The sequence below is a fragment of the Heteronotia binoei genome, chromosome 6 (assembly GCF_032191835.1).
Source record: "Heteronotia binoei isolate CCM8104 ecotype False Entrance Well chromosome 6, APGP_CSIRO_Hbin_v1, whole genome shotgun sequence".
NCBI lineage: Eukaryota > Metazoa > Chordata > Lepidosauria > Squamata > Gekkonidae > Heteronotia > Heteronotia binoei.
The window spans coordinates 50,056,326-50,077,040 of NC_083228.1; the positions used below are offsets into that span (position 1 = coordinate 50,056,326).

General features: G+C 42.7%; 1 protein-coding gene across 2 annotated transcripts in view; it reads right to left on the bottom strand.

The window, feature by feature from the left end:
- Positions 1 to 20,715, bottom strand: part of DOCK1 (dedicator of cytokinesis 1) — a 550,707-nt gene that overhangs the window by 397,508 nt on the left and 132,484 nt on the right. For both annotated transcript variants that reach the window (XM_060241424.1, XM_060241423.1), the window contains exons 24-25: positions 10,437 to 10,507; positions 7,657 to 7,763 (exon numbers count right to left, since the gene is read on the bottom strand). In XM_060241424.1, the coding sequence (XP_060097407.1) occupies positions 7,657 to 7,763; positions 10,437 to 10,507 (178 nt within the window). The remainder of the gene's footprint in view (positions 1 to 7,656; positions 7,764 to 10,436; positions 10,508 to 20,715) is intronic.

Consider the following 20,715-nt stretch of genomic DNA (forward strand, 5'->3'; position numbering starts at 1 on the left):
TAGCTAGTAGCTTCTCAAGGTTGCTTGCAGTTTCTCTCTCAGCAATACAGTTCAAGTCAGGACAGTGGAAGCACTAAGGCAATTACACAAACTTCTCTGAAGAGTTTCAACATGTAGCTTGCTCTTCACAAGGTTTTATGCAGAGCGTCTTCTTGCAGTGCTCTGGTCACCAGGTGGTTGCTTCTGTTAATTTCAGCCAACCGCAATGCCCCAGACACAGAGACCAATTTCCCACTCATCTTACGCCGCTCTCAAGCTCCTCTTCTCAGTGGGGCTTCCCTCCAATTTCACACTATCTGCCCCGGGGTTGCAGCTAGCGTCCGCTTTTCTGCACCACAAACAGAAACTGGGTTTTAGAGGTTTCTGTTTGCAGCGCAAAAAAGCCAAAGCTAGCTGCAGCCCCAGGGCAGATAGTGTGAAATCGGAGGGAATCCCTGCTGAGAAGAGGAGCTTGAGAGAGGAATAAGACAAGTGCGAAATCGGTCAGAGTGTCTTCTGCACGGCCAGCACATGGGAGTAGGCGGGTATGCGACCACCTAGGGTCTCACCCTGCTAGGGGACACTGCTGGGCACCCCCTTACTCCCCCTTTCCTTGTGGCATGATTGCGCCAGCCAGCAGGCAAGCTAAGAGCCCCAGGCGGTGCTGCCATGCTGCCATTTTTGTTTGCAGGGCAAACATTGCCTGCATTTGTCAGAGGCTTCCAAGGAAGCCTCCAAAGAGCGCCCCATTTTACCACTGCCTGCTGCTTTCAGGTTGAAAGCGGCTGGGCGGGGCACCTTCCCATTGCATTAGTTGGATCTGACAAGGGGAAGGTGAATAATAATTATAAAGAAATTTCAAAAATTCTCTGTGTATGGGAATGTTACTATGAATGATTTTATAAAATAATTTTAGAATTTCAAGCTTCAAAGTGTCTTCTTCTTAAAACGTCTTTGCTTACCCTGTGTGCAAATACGTCACTGCATTTTTTAGTCCACTTCTTGAAGGTAGGTTTCCAGGGGGCACTGCATAACTTTTTTTCTGAAAAGGGGGCGTTAGGCCAAATAAGTTTGGGAGCCTCTGATCTAACATGATCAAAGAATCAAGGGAAATACCAATTGATTGTATTTTCCTCAGTATTGAGACTGGCCAGTTAGATGTAAATGAGTCCAGCAAAGACAAAAGGACATAGCTATTGGGTTTTGTTCTAAAATAGAGGCACAACCAAAATTTCAAGGTCAACAGCCAGGCTCTAGTCACTAGGAGGTGCTGTCCTCTCTCTTAACACATGGCTGCATAGCTACAGTTTGGCACTCCAAGGATACGTTGCAAAAACGTTGTGTGGATCTGCTCAACATATTGGTTAAAGGAACCTATCCAGAGAGCGATCCCATAAAGGAAAATAAGCTTCCTCCAATTTAAGTGGCTGTTTCTTCAAAGGGGCTTTAAATTTCTCCAATATTTATTTATATAAATGTTTAAATAAACTTTGCTCAGTAGTAGTAAGATAAGGATGGGATCCACACCACTTTTTATCCAGGCTGAAGAATAATCAGCTGAGGTTTGGTTTTTTAAAAGGTAACACTTTGAAGAAGGCAACCTGAGATCCTTGTTTACAACTGATAAAATCAACATTCCCCCAAAGACAGCCTAAAATTCAACTTTTAAGACTCAGGTGGCAAGCTATTGGCTGTTGTTACGTAAATAGTAAACTAATGAATGGACTTGCAATTACATCTGAACTGGCAAAGTATACTTTGTGCTTCCCTGCATATCAGATTCCTTACTGGAAATAAAGCATTACACAGAATTCCAGTTTTCAGGGAAACCAAGTTTGCTACCGTGTTTCCCCGAAAATAAGACCTACCCCAAAAATAAGCCCTAGCAGTATTTCTATGCATTTGTTAAATATAAGCCCTACCCCGATAATAAGACCTAGTGATGGGCGTGGCTATGCAGCATATCTGCATAGCCACACCATGCATTTCGGCACGGAGAGGTAAGGAAGACTGAAATACCTTTTATCTGCTACAACTCCTTTCTCTGAGCCGTTCGCACTTGTGCGGATGCACGAGTGGCAACCACATCACTCCTTTCTCCTAGCCGTTCGCACATGCGCGGGTGCACGTGTGGTAACCGCGGTCGCAGGCATCCTATTGCACACGCGCGAACGGCTAGGGGAAAGGAGTTCACGCATCACTAGTACCAGCCCCACCAACAAGGTTGGATCCCCCTGTCAAGTCCCGGCCATCCTATGCACGCTGAGGCTTCAGGTGGAGACGGAGACATAGAGACTGGAGGTCTCTACAGTGAAAGTCTCCTTAGTGAAATGAGGAGCAGGACGCTCCGCTTTTTTTATCATATTGTGTGTCGCCAGGGGGAAGAAGGAAAGCTGTGGCTGCTATTTTACCCAGCACCAGTCCAGCAACAGTCTGTGGGCCTCTCTCACCCTACAGAAACACCAGTAAAGCTGCTGCTCCCCAGCACCGACCAACAATAGTCAGTGGGCGTCTCTCACCCCCCACCACAAACACCAGGGGATAGGGGGAAAGCTTCAGCAAGTAGTCTGCTACTGAGCCCAGAGAGATCATCCCAGCTCCACTGTGCAGATTGGACCCAGTGCTTGCTGGATTCCAAAAAAATAATTCAGTCCTTACACATCTGCTTTGCTGGCCTATCTCTGCTTTTCCTGAGTATCTGTACCCCTAGACAAGATGAGTGCAAAAAGAAAGAGCTATTCTGTTGAGTACAAGAAAGGAATTGTCGAGGACTCCCAGGGCAAGAATCTTACGGCTTTCTGCGAAGAAGAAGAAGAAGTTGGATATCCGAATGGTCCGAAAATGGCGGGCAGAATACGTTAACCTCATTCTACATGTGGACAGAGGAAATGCTAAGAAACGCAAGTGTGGTTCAGGTCGGCAACCTTTATTTCCTGAGCTGGAAAACATAATCTGTGAATGGATTGCTGACAGGAGAGCAAAGGCTTTGGTTGTGCGCAGGGCTGACATTCAAGCATTTGCCCTTCCAATGGAACCACAGTTAGAAATATCCCCAGAATTCAAAGCATCACAACACTGGCTGGATGGCTTCCTTCAGCGATATGAACTGTCTCTAAGAAAATCAACAACACTGTTTAAGTTGGAAGATGCAGAAGTTATTAAAAGAGCACTTGCATTCAAGTCCTTTGTTGATGGCATCAACTTTTCTAAATACCAACCTTGCAACATGATTGCTATGGATGAAACTGCAGTGTTTATGGGTCAAGGAGCCCAAACAACAATTGAACAGAGGGGTGCCTCCTCAATCTACGTTCCCTCCACCGGTCACGAAAGTTCACGTGTTACCTGTATTTTGGCCATTTTTCCATCTGGATGGAAAGAAAGCTACACCTCTTATCATCACTAAAGGCAAGAAAGATAAGATTGAACATATTTCTGGCATTTATGTTCTTGAAACAAAAAAAGCCTGGTGCACACAAGCAGTTATAAGGAAGTGGCTTGATTTAATGCTGCCACTTGTTTTGCGAGGTGGCCAAAGAGGTCTGCTAGTCAGGGATTCAGCCAGCACTCACCGTGCTAAAGAATGAAGAACTTCCTTGCAGAGAAAAAAATAGATTCCCGCAGGAATGACTGCCTATCTGCAGACTCTTGATATTGCAATAAACAAGCCATTCAAAGACCATTTGCGTATGAAAATTAACAACTACATTGAAAATAGAATGACAAGAAATCAGCGTGGAAACTTTGTGAAGCCTAGCATGCAAGAGGTCATGATTTGGGTGAAGAATTCGTGGAATAAAATCACTGACAGTGTTACCAATGCACTCCGAGCAGGTTACATGGATAAGAGCTACTCATTTAATGACAGCTCTATTGCTCGACATGAAAGATTGGGGCCAATGGTTCTAAAGGAAATGGAGTCGCAAAAAATTCAGGATGGAATTCCGGATCTGGAGAGTTATGACGATGTTCCAGAAGAAGATGACTTAACTGTATTTGAATAAATGTAGATTGTTGCATTATACTTAATAAAAAATAAGACATCCCCTGAAAATAAGCCCTAGTGTGTCTTCTTGAGAAAAAATAAATATAAGACAGTGTCTTATTTTCGGGGAAACAAGGTAGTTCAGGCACTCATTAGTTGGCTGTGTGCAAGAGGAGAATGAGATGCCCTATTATTAACTTTGGAACTGACATTTAGAGGTATTTCTTGTTCACGGGACTTTCAATGTAATAAATATGAGAACTTTGCACACTAATAATATGCATATTTTCTGTCATTGACTTAATATTTACAAATCAAATATTTTACTGTGACCCATTATATTCCTTCATTTGATATGTGTAATTTTCAAATGTTACATTTGGTTAATATTTGTACTTGATTATAGTCTGATGAGAGAAAATATTGCATTAAAATGCTTAAATGTTTTAGATGAATGCTGGTAAGAGCACCTCTGTACATTCAGGGAAATTTACAGATTGCACACTGAATGCGCAGATCAATTTTTAGAGATCTGGAACAGCACATTTGATCGTAAAAGCTAGGACACATTGCAACTTACTTTGTAGCGGTCCATACTGTATGCATGTTTGCAAAATTTAAGGCACATTGCCCTCTGTTTTCTTCCTCCCCCTGAATCATTGCTCCTCTCCTGCTCTATACAGCTGTGTAACTCACACCTACCATGAACAGCAGAAAATCTACTCATATATAACTGAGTGGGCTGAAGTTAAATCCTACGAAGACAGAGGTCCTTTGCTTGGGCCGCCGCGGCCCGGGGAGGGGGATCCCCCTGCCGGCTTTTGATGGTGCGCCGCTCACGGCGGCGGACAGGGTCAAGAGCTTGGGGGTGCTATTGGAGCCTTCCTTAAAGATGGAGGCTCAGATAGCAGCCGCTGCCAAGTCCGCATTTTTTCATCTTAGGCGGGCAAGGCAGCTGGCCCCCTTTCTGGAGCACGACGACCTGGCAACAGTGATCCATGCTACGGTCACCTCAAGGTTGGACTACTGCAATGCCCTCTACATGGGGCTGCCCTTGTCTCGGACCCGGAAACTGCAGCTGGTTCAGAATGCCGCGGCCCGGCTGTTATTGGGTCTCCCAAAGTGCGAACACATCCAGCCGGGTCTCCGGACTCTGCACTGGCTTCCAGTGATATACCGAGTCCGGTACAAGGTGCTGGTTATTACCTTTAAAGCCCTATATGGCCTGGGACCTGCCTACCTGAAGGACCGTCTCTCCCCACATGTTCCCCAGAGAGCACTGAGGTCAGGAACACAAAATCTCCTCACTATCCCCGGGCCAAAAGAAGCCCGTCTGAAAGCCACCAGGGAAAGGGCTTTCTCCGTTATGGGCCCCGTATGGTGGAATCAGCTGCCGGAAGAGGTGAGGGCCCTGCGGGACTTGGCGCAGTTCCGCAGGGCCTGTAAGACGACCCTCTTCCGGCTAGCCTATACCTAGCCTATATTTAGCTAGGATGACAACTTGAGGTAACTGGCCAGCCATCTGTTTACAGGAAACTGAATTACTCTGTTTTTAATGTTTTTAACTGTTTAAATATTTAACTGTTTTATACTTGAAATTGTTTAAATTTTATGTTTGATTAACTGTTGGAAGCCGCCCTGAGCCATTCGTGGGAAGGGCGGGATATAAATCCCAAATAAATAAATAAATATAAGCCCCACAGGCCTCATGAATAACATGTCAGGTATTTATTTCAGGCAATTAATACATTTGAATGAACTTCCAGGGAAATCTTTTAAAATTACCACTACCATCTGAGGTGGCTTCAGCTAGATGTTCATTTGCAAGTAAACATTTGAAGTAAAAAATGGGGTGGAATGTCTTCTGAAACTCTGATAAAAATATGGAGCACAGGTCCATCAGTGGCTATTAGCCACAGTGTATGTGTGTATATAAATTTTTTTGCCACTGTGTGACACAGAGTGTTGGACTTGATGGGCCGTTGGCCTGATCCAACATGGCTTCTCTTATGTTCTTATGTTCATCCCAATGCTTACTGCTTTCAAACTAATTTTGGCATTTGATCCTAACTTTGTATCACTTTACACTCTTAACCCACCAGCTATATGTAGTTCTGCTCACTCTACCCCATTCCCTTGTCTGAACAAGTATGCATGCATACAAAAGCTTACATTCTGAATAAAACTTTGTTGGTCTTAAAGGTACTACTTGACTCCTACTTTGTTCTACTGTTTTCAAACTAGTTCTGTAGTGTTCAAAATCCAAATCAGCTACTGCTTTCCCACTGATTTTTTCCCCAGTTCAAATTGTTCTTTTCTCTTTATGTAAAGCAATTAAGCTGTCACTGAGGCAGTGAAATTTCGGTTGCCAACATCCGAGTGGTACCTTTGGGGGTAGCCATTTGTTTTATTATTTTTAAAAATATATAGATCGCAAAGGAATAAGCTTCGTCCTTGCAAAAAAAATCATTATCTGCTTCTGAAAATTCTACTTTCTTGCCAAAAGACTACGGGAGCAGAATTCAATACATAATGAAACAATATGACAACAACTGAGCAGAACTGAGAAAATATACATTTGCCAAATCCTAAATTAAATCTGCAACCACAGCGCACTTGTCCCAGTTTCCACGCCACGTGAAACTATAATACAAGATGTACACTGCCCTGAGCCCCAAGTATGGGAGAAGGTGGTTTAAAAATCAAATAAATAAATACATGGCATCACTCTCCAACTCAGTTCACCAACTCAGCTAGTGAGAAAGGTGAATTACATTCACATTATAGGTAAGCAATCTTTGCTTTGAGACCCAAGTGTCTCAATCTGGCCCTTAATCCATTTTAACTTTAACACAGCCTTCAATAATTACAGTACCAGGGTGATCAAAACCACTGGAAAAACTGCACATATAACTTCTACAAATCATAAGATCGTTTATTTAGGTAAATGGTGCCGAGCGCGAAGAAATCCCAGTCTTTTTAGGTACCGATTCGGGGATCGGCGCAGGCGCTCTATCCCATGAGTGTGAAGCACAGAGACCACGAAGAAGATCAATTGCTTGATACTTCAGTTTCTGGAGAAATAGGGGTAGGGCCAGGTATAAAACAGCAAGCAATAAGGAAAGAGGCTACTTACAGCTCAAAACAAATGATTCCAGGGTGTCACTAGGAACAGTCACATTGCGGATGGACATCCCTCAAGAATTGGGGGAAAGACTATAGAAGCTTCAGAAAAACTTATTAAAGAGTTTAAGGGTACTCTGTCTAAAAAACGACTAGTTCCAACATGTCTGAGACTAACAATGAAGCTTCTGAATTCCTAGCAGTATATAGATTTTTTAAAGTATTTTATTATAAAATACTTTTATATCTTATAAGCTGTTGGAGTACTTTGTGCTAAAAGCAGGATTTAAAGGGTTTAAATAAATATTTGTATACATGTGAAATTAATCCTGAATAATGGGGACAGGAGTATCATTTCCAAACCAGAGTTCCCAAAATTAATACAATATTCTATATTACTTTTCCCCTAGAGCTATGTACCTTTTTATACTAGTAACACAGTGATTTTTATTGGCTACAAACTCAAATACTATCTGCAGTGAGCCACAGCTCACATTGACAAAGACTGGCAGATAACAAATAGTGTGACAATTTAATGATTCTTTAAAGATTCTTTGATTTTTCCTTACCATGCTGTGTGAAAAGGTCACTGTGAACTATTTCAATCAAGCAGTACAGCTTCTGAATTGTGAGACGGCTCACTGGAACGTTCAGTATAAAATCTGTAAATAGTTTGCTGGTAAAAAAGAAAGGAAGAAATAAAAAGGAAAAGAACAGAAAAGACAGTTTTTTGGAACTAGAACTAGAGATCTGTATTAAATCTATGAATTAAAGGATATATAGGAGTATATGTAGGCATTTTTGAAAAACATAATTAAAAACTCATTAATAAATGTGTGCACCTTGTCTGCATATCTCAGAATTCCTCCAGTTTGCAATACTTTGTTCAAAATACAGTGGCAATATTTTGCTCTCATCTAGTTCACTTTGTATGGAAACTGAATGTGCCATAAATCGCAGCACTGATATGACCCCTTGCTGTAATATCAAATTTGTTTACATAGCTGAAAGGTAAATTTAATGTTTAGCTAAAATGAGAAGAAATAATGGTAGAATATCAAGGTGCCCAGCCAAAGAAGATTCTATAATCCCTCTGGTTTGCTGGAATTCTATGGTTTTGCTGGGGGTGGGGGGCGTTAAGCAACAATGTGAGCATGCCTTTAAAAACCTAGAAGCAAAATTGTTAAGATGGGATAACAAACCTGAACAGCTTCTAAAATAACAGGACACCTACTTGTGCAAACATTTAGTGAAGTCTTTTTTTACACTGTGAAGCTTATCCTGGAAATACCTTGTTTTTATGTGCCTCATCTCCTTCCTAGCCAGCTACCTAGAAAAGGATCTAACAAAAAGAGTCCAGTTTCAGCATTAACATATCCTTTTAGCCAGACGGAAGCCCAGCAGTTAGGATTAGAACTCTCTGTTCCCAGACTTTATTTTTTTAACATGCCTTATCCAACTCAGCCCTCTAACTATACCCAACCATTACCTAAGTAACCTGAAGTTTAACTGTTTGGCTCATGTGAGTCTCTTAAAGGCCACTGAATTACTTAAATTACTTGATACTACTAAAAATTAAGTGCCCATCTAACTGGATCATGTTATAGTTAAAAGACACCAACCTCAATTTCACTCTGAGGCACTTTTTTGTTGTTGTTCAAGAATTTCAATAATTTTGACCATGCCCAATGCTCACTGTTTTTGGGTCACTCTGGGGAAGGGAGATGCCTTTTGGTGGGTATAAGTTTCTCCTAACTCATACCAAAATCAAATAATTTTCATGTAAGTCATTGGAGATTTCATACCCATATTTAATTTAAATTACCATTTTTTTCGCACCACAAGGCGCTCCAGAGGATAGGACGCACCTTCCTCCTGGGGGGCGATCCGCTGCCTCTGCCTCCGATCTGGCGCTTCCCCTGCGCCTGCCTGCCTGGCTCCATCTTCTTCAGGCAAGTGCTGGGATCGCTCCACGTGGCCCCACCGCAAACCCAGCGCTTCGCAAGCGCCGGCTGCGGAGGGGGCAGCGTGCTTCCTCCTTGCCTGTGTGCCTAGCTTCAGCTGTGATGTTTAAAGCAAGCACTGGGATTGCTCCCTCCGCCCTCCGATCCCAGCGCTTGCTTTAAACATCACAGCTGAAGCCAGGCACACAGGCAAGGAGGAAGCACGCTGTAATGTAATGTAATGTAATGTAAAATTTTATTTGTATCCCGCCCTCCCCCGCCGAAGCAGGCTCAGGGCAGCTAACAACATTTAAGGTGAACAACACAATAATAAAACAATAAATCCATATTAAATTCACATTAAAACCAATCAATGATTAAAACACTGCCCTCTCCACAGCCGGCGCTCGCAAAGCGCTGGGTTTGTGGAGGGGGAGGGTGCTTCCTCCTTGCCTGTGTGCCTGGCTTCAGCTGTGATGTTTAAAGCAAGCGCTGGGATCGCTCCCTCCCCCCTCCGATCCCAGCGCTGGGTTTGCGGTGGGGCCATGTGGAGCGATCCCAGCGCTTGCCTGAAGAAGATGGAGCCAGGCAGGCAGGCATGGGGGAAGCGCCGGATCAGAGGAAGAGGCAGCGGATCCCCCCCCGGAAGGTACGTACCTTCGGACCATAAGACGCACACACTTTTCCCCCCATTTGGGGGGGGGGAGTGCGTCTTATGGTCCAAAAAATACAGTATATTAAAACAACAAAAAGATATTATTACTATTGAAATCCTCTAGGGGGTTAAAGTTTTTGAAGAGCTGTCCCACATATGCTTGTTCCAATTCTTCACAGGAACCTTTTAAAGCAGATATCAGAGAAGAGTCTTGATTACCCTGATATGCTTTTCTTTACTTTTTAACATAAGTTTTAGATTTACCTCCTAAACATTTTCAGAGTGAAAGGAGGAAAATATTCTCTCATTATTCTATTTAAAAAGAAATACCAGCAATATATTGGTATCCATTCAGAGAATAATCAAAGATCAGAATATTTGTAATGAAAAATATATTGACACTTAAATGCATTATACCATGAAAAATAAGAATTACTATTCATATTCTGAAGTTCCAATCACTTATAATCTTTGACATCTCACTGCATAATCTATTGAGGTCAAAAACATTTGTCTGGGAAAAATATCTACTCTAAAAGTGATATATGTGTATTCTATATGCTTTCAGAATCTATAATATATAACAAGTGAATATAGTTAATCTTGGATGCCAGATTCCCCCTGAAGCAATAAAATACACATAGTAAACATTCTCTATTCACATTTTTAAAAATGAAACATTATAAAGTAAGAAGCAAAGCTAAGAACCATAATAAGCATATAAACTCTTCTTTATATAGGTAACACTTACCTAAGTTCTTTTGGATCAAACACAAGTTTTACATCATTCACAATAGTAGGCAAATATTTAAGTGCAGCTCCCTGGAATTGAAAATAAAATATATGTAGTGTCTGATAATATATTGAAATCACATACAATTGAATTCAATATCTAAGGTAACAATATTTAATCCTCTTGGCTCATCCTTTCTTTACACTTATCTGCTCTCTGCCATGCTACTCCTCATGCCTGAAAACCAGGGCTTTCTTTGTAGAAAAAGCCTGGCAGGAGCTCATTTGCATATTAAGCCACACCCCTGGAATCACCATTGTTTCACACAGGGCTTTTTCTACAAAAAAAGCCCAGCAAGAACTCATTTGCATATTAGGCAACATGCCCCTGACACCAAGCCAGTCGGAACTGTGTTCCTGTGCGTTCCTTCTCAAAAAAAATCCCTGCTGAAAACTACATCCAATCCACTTCCCTATGTCTTCAAAAGGGATTTTTACAACCATTCCTAAACTCATACCTCTTCTCTAACTCTTAATACCACTATCAATACCCAGAGTAAAAGCTATCAAGGCAACGAAAACCTCAGTATAAAATAAAACATAGCATTTTTCCCTTGCAAGCTAACAGATAACCCACCCAAAATATCATGTGCAAGAGTAACTATGTTCAAAATGCATGTGGGAAGGAAAGAAGGAATTAACCTAAGATGTCCAGCATAGATGGCAAATCATGATCCCTCCTATATGTCTATAAACTATAGGAATTGTCCAGAGTCCCACGATCCCAAATGTTTGTGTTTATTGTATGAATGGTTAGACAAAGAAAAAGATACATGAAGAGAAAGCAATGCAGATCTATTCATTACAGATCTATTTGCCTTATTGTTGCTCTGTCCAAGAATTTAGCCTGGTTCTGCCAAGCAGGTCTGATTCTCTGATCAACAACATATATTACAAATGTGTGGAAAGTTTCCTTGATAATACTTCCTTTCCTCTTGTAATATCATCCCTTGTCCAGAAGGTTACAAGAGCAGGCCAATAGCCTGTGGATTGCAAGCTTGCCTCTGCCTGTTATATTGTAGATACCCCTCCCTCACAAGTATATGAGGGTCTTATGCTGGTTATATTTAGATTTTTCTTATGAGCCCAGCTAGAACTATTTTAGCTTATGTATCTCCCTGACAGGAAATTAGATCGCTACAAGAGCCAAATCAGTCCTGCCTACAGTCCACTGAGTGCCTATATCATGACCTAAGTTTTATTATCCATTAGCCATCAGACTTTGTGAGTAAAAATATAACTATGGAGAGTAAGTAATAAGGTATATTTTAGGGTAAAGTTCAGGGTACATTATTCAGTATAATTATTTTAATTAAATCCATTAGCATATCTTTATATAAGATAAGAGCTATCAATGATACAAAATAAGCTTTTCCTTGAATAATGTATGAGGTAATTATTAATTTACATATTTTTTTCTAGATGATGCCTATTGAGCTGATTTTTGTTAGTGAAGAATAAAGAAGATATTCACACAACCCATAAATATAGCTGTTTTTTCTTTACAAAAAGAACAGGGCGTTCCACACAGAACAATCCAATACTACGGCCTTTTTCAATACATTAGAACCAATGTTCCCTCTAAGCTGCAGAGTCTTGTGAGCAAAAATTCTATTTTGTGAACCACTGGCATTAAAGTTGTGAGCTACTGCATAAATTATTGTGCTCTGAGGTCATCTTTCCTGAGCAAAGACAAAATGTGTGAGCTGGAGGCTAAAAATCTGTGAGCTAGCTCGCACTAACTCAGCTTAGAGGGAACACTGATCAGAACACACCTAGATTCACGAACTTTATAAACACTAGGAGATTTTATTTATTTATTTATTTATTGGTTTTATATCCCACCCTTCCCGCAAGCAGGCTCAGGGCAGGTTCCATCACAATTCCAACATTAAAACAACAACAACATTAAAGTTTAAAAACATCTAAAATTATCAAACAAGTTAGTGCCTCAACAGTTTTGACCAAATTTGGTCCAGCTGGTCAGTCAGATCCCTGAAATCACAGGCAGGAGGAGGCCTAATAGAAGGAGACACCCATAGCCTCAACTAAAAGTCCTGGCAGAAGAGCTCAGTGTGCTGGCTCTTGATCACAGAGGGCTGTAATCAGTGGTGGGATTCAAATAAATTAACAACAGGTTCTATGTCCTAATGACCATTTTAACTATACCAAAAGATATACCAAAAGGTAGTTTAATAATTCACGCATTAAATACTGCAATAAGAACAGTAAAAGAGGTAAAGACAACTAGATTATGTTTAAAGAAAGATTTATAATATTCAATACCTGACAGTTATTGAAGATATTTCCATATTGCTGTTTGATTGGCATTCTCACCTGCAATTTTCTTTGCTTTTATCCGAGCATCATCAGCTGTGTGATTTACCCTTAACCATCTTTGCACTGTAGGAGTAGGTTATCAGAGGGATTCCTCTTCTGAACACCAAGGTGCTATTATGGTTAATGGCCTTTGGAAAATGGTTGGCCCCATTTTCTGAAGTCCACCTAGATCTTCATTGCATCTAGCTTGTCTGTTTAGTGAACTTCCCACACTCATCCCCCAATACATAATTTACTGCTATGCCCTTTCTTATCCCTGTCTATCAAAAGTCATTTGAATCCAGCAGCACCTTAGAAACCAACAAGATTTTTTAAGGTATAAGCTTTTAAGAATCCAAGCTCCCTTAATGTTGGGGAAAGCAGTAGCCCAGGGGCAGAGCAATTGCTAGTGAGGTATCAGTCATAAAGGGATCACATAGAGAAGAGAAAAATGTTACAGTCCCCTTTTCCTGAACCTGCCAATTCTCTTTGTACCCTGTCAACTTGGATGGAAAGCCAGAAACAACCAACACTTGAAGGGAGGGGACTGAGCAGAAGGGAAAATAGCCAATTAGAGACAGTAAAGAGGGTCTTAAGCACAGCGGGGAACAGCCACTTCAGATAGAAGTGGGCTTAGTGTGGGGGCCTTATATGGTACACACTGGTTTATGGGTTCTCATTCATAGTCTTTCCAGGTAACTGGAAAGCTACCTGGCAAACTCTTCAATTTCCAAATTAAAAAATTATGCATGTGTGTATAGGTGTGTGTGTTAGAAGAAGAAGATGATGATGATATTGGATTTATATCCCGCCCTCCACTCCAAAGAGTCTCAGAGCGGCTCACAATCTCCTTTACCTTCCTCCCCCCCACAACAGACACCCTGTGAGGTGGGTGGGGCTGGAGAGGGCTCTCACAGCAGCTGCCCTTTCAAGGACAACCTCTGCCAGAGCTATAGCTGACCCAAGGCCATGCTAGCAGGTGCAAGTGGAGGAGTGGGGAATCAAACCCGGTTCTCCCAGATCAGAATCCGCACACTTAACCACTACACCAAACTGGCTCTACACCACTCAGAGTGGCTCACAATCTCCTTTACCCTCCTCCCCCACAACAGACACCCTGTGAGGTGGATGGGGCTGGAGACGGCTCTCACAGCAGCTGCCCTTTCAAGGACAGAGTCTCAGAGCAGCTCACAATCTCCTTTCCCTTCCTCCCCCACAACAGACACCCCGTGAGGTGGGTGGGGCTGGAGAGGGCTCTCACAGCAGCTGCCCTTTCAAGGACAACCTCTGCCAGAGCTATGGCTGACCCAAGGCCATTCCAGCAGGTGCAAGTGAAGGAGTGGGGAATCAAACCCGGTTCTCCCAGATAAGAGTCCGCACACTTAACCACTACACCAAACCAGCTCACTTAACCACTATACCAAACACACACCGACACACACACACATACTTCAGTGATAAGAAGCTGGTACTGAGTGTCCCCAGTTTATTTTCCCCTCCTTCGTACCTAGGGTGCCAGACAGTTTGCTTCTTGGATTCTGATCTCTTCTGGGAGATTTGAAAGCAAATTACATTCTCATTTTGAGCCACGGAGGGCGGTCGTCGCCAAGTCCTTGCAAAGCTCACTGTGCCTCCCCCGCGCTCTGCGGCCGATTCCTCCTGGGGGAGCGAGGGCGGGGCAGGACGGCGAGAGAGCCGCCAAGTCACACCCCCACCGCTGGGCAGGCGCGAAGAAAGGAGTGGGACTCGCCGGCATCGTCGCCTGCGCTGGAGCTCAGCAGGGGCCGTGGCTGCTGGAGAGGGAAGGCGAAACCGAGGAGGAGGAGAGGCCGCGTCTCCCGCTCTGGGCTTGGAAACTGACCCTTCGTGGAACGACCGACTGCAGCTGGAGCTGCGGGACCGGCTGGGCCAAGCGGCGCTTCTGCGCTTTCTGCTCCGCCCCCAAGCTTGCGCGCCCAAACCAGCAAACTCCGCCTCCTCCTCCCAGGGAGGCAAACGGAGCGAAAGCAGCCTAGCAGCTACTGCTGCAAGCTGCACGCTCTAGATAAAAATTAACACCAGGCGCCGGCCAACAACTGGTTCTGCCGATCCAATAAGACCTTAGGTAACGGTTCGACAGAACCGGTGCGAACCGGCTGAATCCCACCACTGGCTGTAATGATCCAGGTAAGCACCAGCACCTTGAAATGGATCCAGTACTAAGCAGGCAGCCAGCGTAGCTCGCACAGAGTAGATCCGTGTTCGCATAGGCAACATCAACATCCATGCTTGCTGCATTCTTAACCAGTTGCAGTTTCCAGAGCAGAGTCAAGGTAGAGAGAGTTACAATGTAAAGTTTTTAAGAAGTACTTTCTGCAAGAATAGTGTGCCTGATATTCAAAGATGCATATATCTAATAGAGATTTTTAATAAATAATGGCTCATACCTGCCCAATGCCAGTTCAGTCCAATGAAATTTTACTTTAAGCTTGATTAGTTTTTTTTAACTTACTATTAATTGTGCTTTAGCACCCAAAACAGTCACACTCACTAGTTTTAACTACTTTATCCGCTAATGGTCATTTCAACTACTAGTTCGGAAAACATCTAATCTTATTATCCTTATCTGAGGAATGATCATGCCGTTTCAGTTCTATTTTGAAAACATGAAGTCCACATCAAACTAGATACTGAGTTAAGCGTAGTTTTCTAATGAACACCAGGATAGGCATAAAGTGGATGCAGGAAAAACATCCAATTAATTGGGGTGTTCTTCCCATTCTGAGATCCACAGAGGAGTATGCCACAGCAGGGCAGCTGCTGTGAGAGCCCTCTCAGTCCCACCCACCCCTCAGGGTGTCTGTTGTGGGAGAGGAAGATGAAGAGATTGTGAGCTGCTCTGAGATTCAGGGTGGAGGTCGGAATATAAATCCAATGTCTTCTTCTAACTCCAAACAAGATGACAGAGGGCAGAAAGCCCTCAGTGGGGCAGGAGGAAACTCACACGCTATTTCTGTCACAGTTGTAATTATACAGTTTTTCTGTCACAGTTATACAGTTTTTCAATTTTATTTTTTAATGTCTTAAATACTTTAAGCCATGCTGGGTACTGCAGTAGGAGGGTGGAGTATAAATATAGTAATTAAATGATACAAGAAAATATATTCTGTTTTGACTGGAAATGTGAAGGCCCCTGGGAGAAATGGGAAAATGTCCCAAGGAATCATAGATTTTTATTTATTTTTTATTTATTTGAATTATATCCTGCCCTCCCCACCGAGGCAGGCTCAGGGCAGCTCACAAATTTGAGGTCACACAGTTACACTGTGTGACCAAATAAAATAAAACAACAATAAAAACATAAAACATAAAAACAATTTCTAAAAACATCTACTTATACTGGTATCAAGGTTTCAGACAGTGATCTGAATGGTGGTTAGCCATTCTAAGAGCTCCTAGGATCACAATAACAAAAAAGGTAGACCATCGGTGATGTTTCTATGGGCCAATCCCGCTGCTGCAGATGTTATCATTATAGAAAGAGTGCCGTTTTGCAGGCCCTGAGGACCTGTGAAAGCTCTCGCAGGGCCTTGATTTCTTCTAGCAGCTTGTTCCACCAGCTAGGGGCAGCGAAGGAAAGGCCCTGGCTCTTGTTGATTTGAGCCTCACTTCTCTGATGCTGGGGACTGACAACAGGTTTTGAGACTCGGACCGAAGTGCTCGCTGCGGCATATGCAGGGAAAGGCGGTCCCTCAGGTATGCAGGACCCTGACCATATAGGGCTTTAAAGGTAATAACCAGCACCTTGAAACGAATCCGGTACATTATTGGTAGCCAGTGCAGTGCTTTCAGCACAGGCTGAATGTGCTCCCGCAGAGGAACTCCCATTAACAGCCTTGCTGTAGCATTCTGCACTAGCTGGAGTCACCGGATTTGAGACAAGAGCAGCCCCTTGTAGAAGGCATTATAGTAGTCCAGTCTTGAGCTGACCGTAGCATGGATCACTGTTGCCAAGTTGTTGCATTCGAGAAAGGGGACCAACTGCCTTGCCATCCGCAGATGGTAAAAAGCTGACTTGGCAGTGGCAGCTACTTGGGCCTCCACTGTTAAGAGAGGAATCCAAGATCATCCCCAAGCTTTTAACCTTGGGCGCCAGCATGAGCTGCGCTCCATCAAAAGTTGGTAAGTGGACCTCCGGTCCCAAACCGCGACGGCTCAGATACAGGACCCTCCATCTTCGTCAGATTTAATTTCAGTCCACTCAGCCTGAGCCACCCTGCCACAGCTTGCAATGCTGTGGACAGATCTTCCGGGGTGGACTTGGACTGGCCACCCATCAACAGATAGAGCTGGGTATCATCAGCGTACTGGTGACAACCCAGCCCATACCTCTGGGCAATCTGGGCGAGGGGGCACATGTAGATGTTGAATAACATCAGAGAAAGAACCGCTTCCTGCGGCACACCACAGATAAGTGGGTGTCGTCAGGACAGTTCATCTCCTAGCGCCACCCTCTGTTCCCAACTCTGGGGAAAGGAGAAAACCCACTTCAAGGCCAACCCCTGAATCCCAGCATAGGCGAGGTGACAGGTAAGTAGCTGATGGCCAACTGTGCCAAACGCCGCCAACAGGTCTAGCAACATCAGTACTGTCGAGCCACCTCTATCCAAGTGCCTCTGGAGGTCATCTGTGAGGGCAACTAGAATTGTCTCCGTCCCATGACCTGGACAAAAACCGGATTGATGTGGGTTGAGCACAGAAGCATCATCCAGAAAACTCTGAAGCTGCACCGCCACAGTCCTTTCAATAATCTTGCCTAAAAATGGCAAGTTAGACACCGGCCGGTAATTTGCCAATTCAGCCAGGTCTAAAGATGACAACTATCACACTAGTAATGCACATTGGGGCCAAGAATCCCAGCTACAAATACAAGTTGATGGGGTGTGAACTGGCAGAGACTGACCAAGAGAGAGATCTTGGGGTCATGGTAGATAATTCACTGAAAATGTCAAGGCAGTGTGCGTTTGCAATAAAAAATGCCAACGCCATGCTGGGAATTATTAGGAAGGGAATTGAAAACAAATCAGCCAGTATCATAATGCCCCTGTATAAATCGATGGTGCGGTCTCATTTGGAGTACTGTGTGCAGTTCTGGTCGCCGCACCTCAAAAAGGATATTATAGCATTGGAGAAAGTTCAGAAAAGGGCAACTAGAATGATTAAAGGGCTGGAACACCTTCCTTATGAAGAAAGGTTGAAACGCTTAGGGCTCTTTAGCTTGGAGAAACGTCAACTGAGGGGTGACATGATAGAGGTTTACAAGATAATGCATGGGATGGAGAAAGTAGAGAAAGAAGTACTTTTCTCCCTTTCTCACAGTACGAGAACTCGTGGGCATTCAATGAAATTGCTGAGCAGACAGGTTAAAACAGATAAAAGGAAGTACTTCTTCACCCAAAGGGTGATTAACATGTGGAATTCACTGCCACAGGAGGTGGTGGCGGCCACAAGCATGGCCACCTTCAAGAGGGGGTTAGATAAAAATATGGAGCAGAGGTCCATCAGTGGCTATTAGCCACAGTGAGTGTGTGTGTGTGTGTGTGTGTGTGTGTGTGTGTGTATATATTTGGCCGCTGTGTGACACAGAATGTTGGACTGGATGGGCCATTGGCCTGATCTAACATGGCTTCTCTTATGTTCTTATGTTCTTAGTTCCGGCATGTTTTACTTAAGAAACAAAACATATTCCAGGGTAAGAAACTTCCTAAGATCCTAAACAAAGTTTGATAAATTGTTCTTTATTGCCAAGGTGTTAAATAGTTGCAAAATATTATTCAGTCATATAACTTGAAATAACTTTTACAAAAGAAAACAGACTCTAATGATCAGATTCCTGATAATACTTGGAAATTTGCTTGATAGTGAATAGATTTTAATGGGGATAGATTTTAATCAATGTGTTATTTTATATGCTGTTAGCCACCCTGAGTACCTTTTGAGGGGAAAGGAATGGGATATAAATTTTATAAATAAAAATGAATAAATAGACATTTTTTTCACATGTAGTCCCATAGCAGCATCTTTAGTGAAATATATGGAAGGCCATTTTAAGATGCCACAGAATGGTCCATCACTTCCAAGAACACACACACTTTAAAGGCAAAGTATGAAGTTTTAGCCATCTAACAGCAGCTTTCCCAGCATATGTATGTTATCACTTACCAGAGAATTACTGAACATGTTAGTCCACTGTCACCAGTGGTGGTTCTTTGAGATAAATCATAAATGCTGTTAAACATGCATTAGGGTTTTTTAGAAATATGCTAATTTTAATGGCTTTTAAATTAAACCAAGGAGTCCTTGCATAATATTTTGTGATCACATTAAAAATGGTTAAATTAAGCCTGAATTTAAGAAACTTCAGAATCAAGTTCACACAGCAAAGGAACCTTGAATTTGTTTTTCCCCCCCCAATAGAAGCTATCATAATTCATGACAAACCACTTTTGAGAAGTTTTGAAAGCAGCTTTTCATACAGGTAAAGCCAGGATTCCACTGTTTGGTGATCACATTCCTGTTTGGAGGACTATTGCCTAAGACTTCATGGAAATACAGACATGCTGATTTGCAGGCTGCAACATGGCTCCGTGCAAGCTCTTGGTGTTTTCCCATTCAAAGAAAAAAGAGCATGGAGTAGGAGAAGGAAGGAACATGAGACTTTCTTCCTGTCTAGAAGATGCTATTGCTACACCTGCCAGTAGCAATGCTAATAATTTTGCCTTGCTCTACAGAGCTGTCTGGCTACAAATAGGTGGTGGTGGTCAGTAAAGTAATGTGATGACCCTGAGTTCTAAATTCCCACCAGGCTGTTCTGCATCAGACACCATCAGCAATCCAGTGCTGTTCTGCTCTCTTTTGATGGAGGTATTTTCCTGCCAAAAAAAGATCCTTTTCCTCCCCAACTAGGCCATCCCAGCACTCAGCCTTGGCATCCTGCACTGCTCTCCTAAGCCCTACATTTATCTGTAGTGGAATCACAGCAACTGTGTCCAAGGCAAAGCTGATTCCAGCTTCCCAACTTTGAGAGTGGAAGGAACTTCTATCCTCGAGAGATGATAAGCTGTATATGCCCATTGTTGACTTTGCCTCTGTTGTTACCATGTTAAGGCTTTGGGGCTTTTATTTTCATTTTCCCTTTTTTCCGTCCTCTTGAGAAAGGGTGAGGAGGGAAGTTAGTAGGGAAAGCATTGAATTATAGTCAGATTCAGTATAAGATAGCTTTATGTGTTAAAAGGGAGAGAAAGCCCTCCCCCTGCATAGAGGGACTCTTCCCCTTCCACCACAGAGCCACCCAACATAACAAACAAGAAGTGGACAGGTGTCCAAAACAGAGACGGCTCAAAACAGAGAGAGGAAAGAGGTATCCGAGAATGATGTCAGGTGGCAGCAATGTTCAGAAGCATCAAGCTGGCCTGCTAGAAAGGTCAGAGTGGGGTACATGGGCCCAAAATGCAGTGGTATATCAGCTAAGGAGGAGGAGCCTGCCCTTTGGACAATGCTGATTAACTCAGAATTCTGCATTATCCCCTCAGGCAACAAAGCTTGTAACTGTATTATGGACTGAAAGATTTATCAGAAGACATTGAGTATATTGAGTACAGTTAGCTTAAGGCATTTCCCCTTGGTTTAAATATTTTATATTTCTATGATCTTTGTAATGAATATTCTTGTATATTGGTTAAAATAAAGAGCAACTTTTTGCAATATTTTCTTAATTTAACCAGTTTTTCAGTAATTCTAATATGAAGCAAAAGTTGGCCTACAGTTTTAAAAAACCAATTCAAAATTACAGAAAAATCTACATTTAATGCCTCAGATCTTATTAAAATATAATATAGCTTGAAAGAACAAAGGATGGCAATTGGGTATAAATTGGTTTA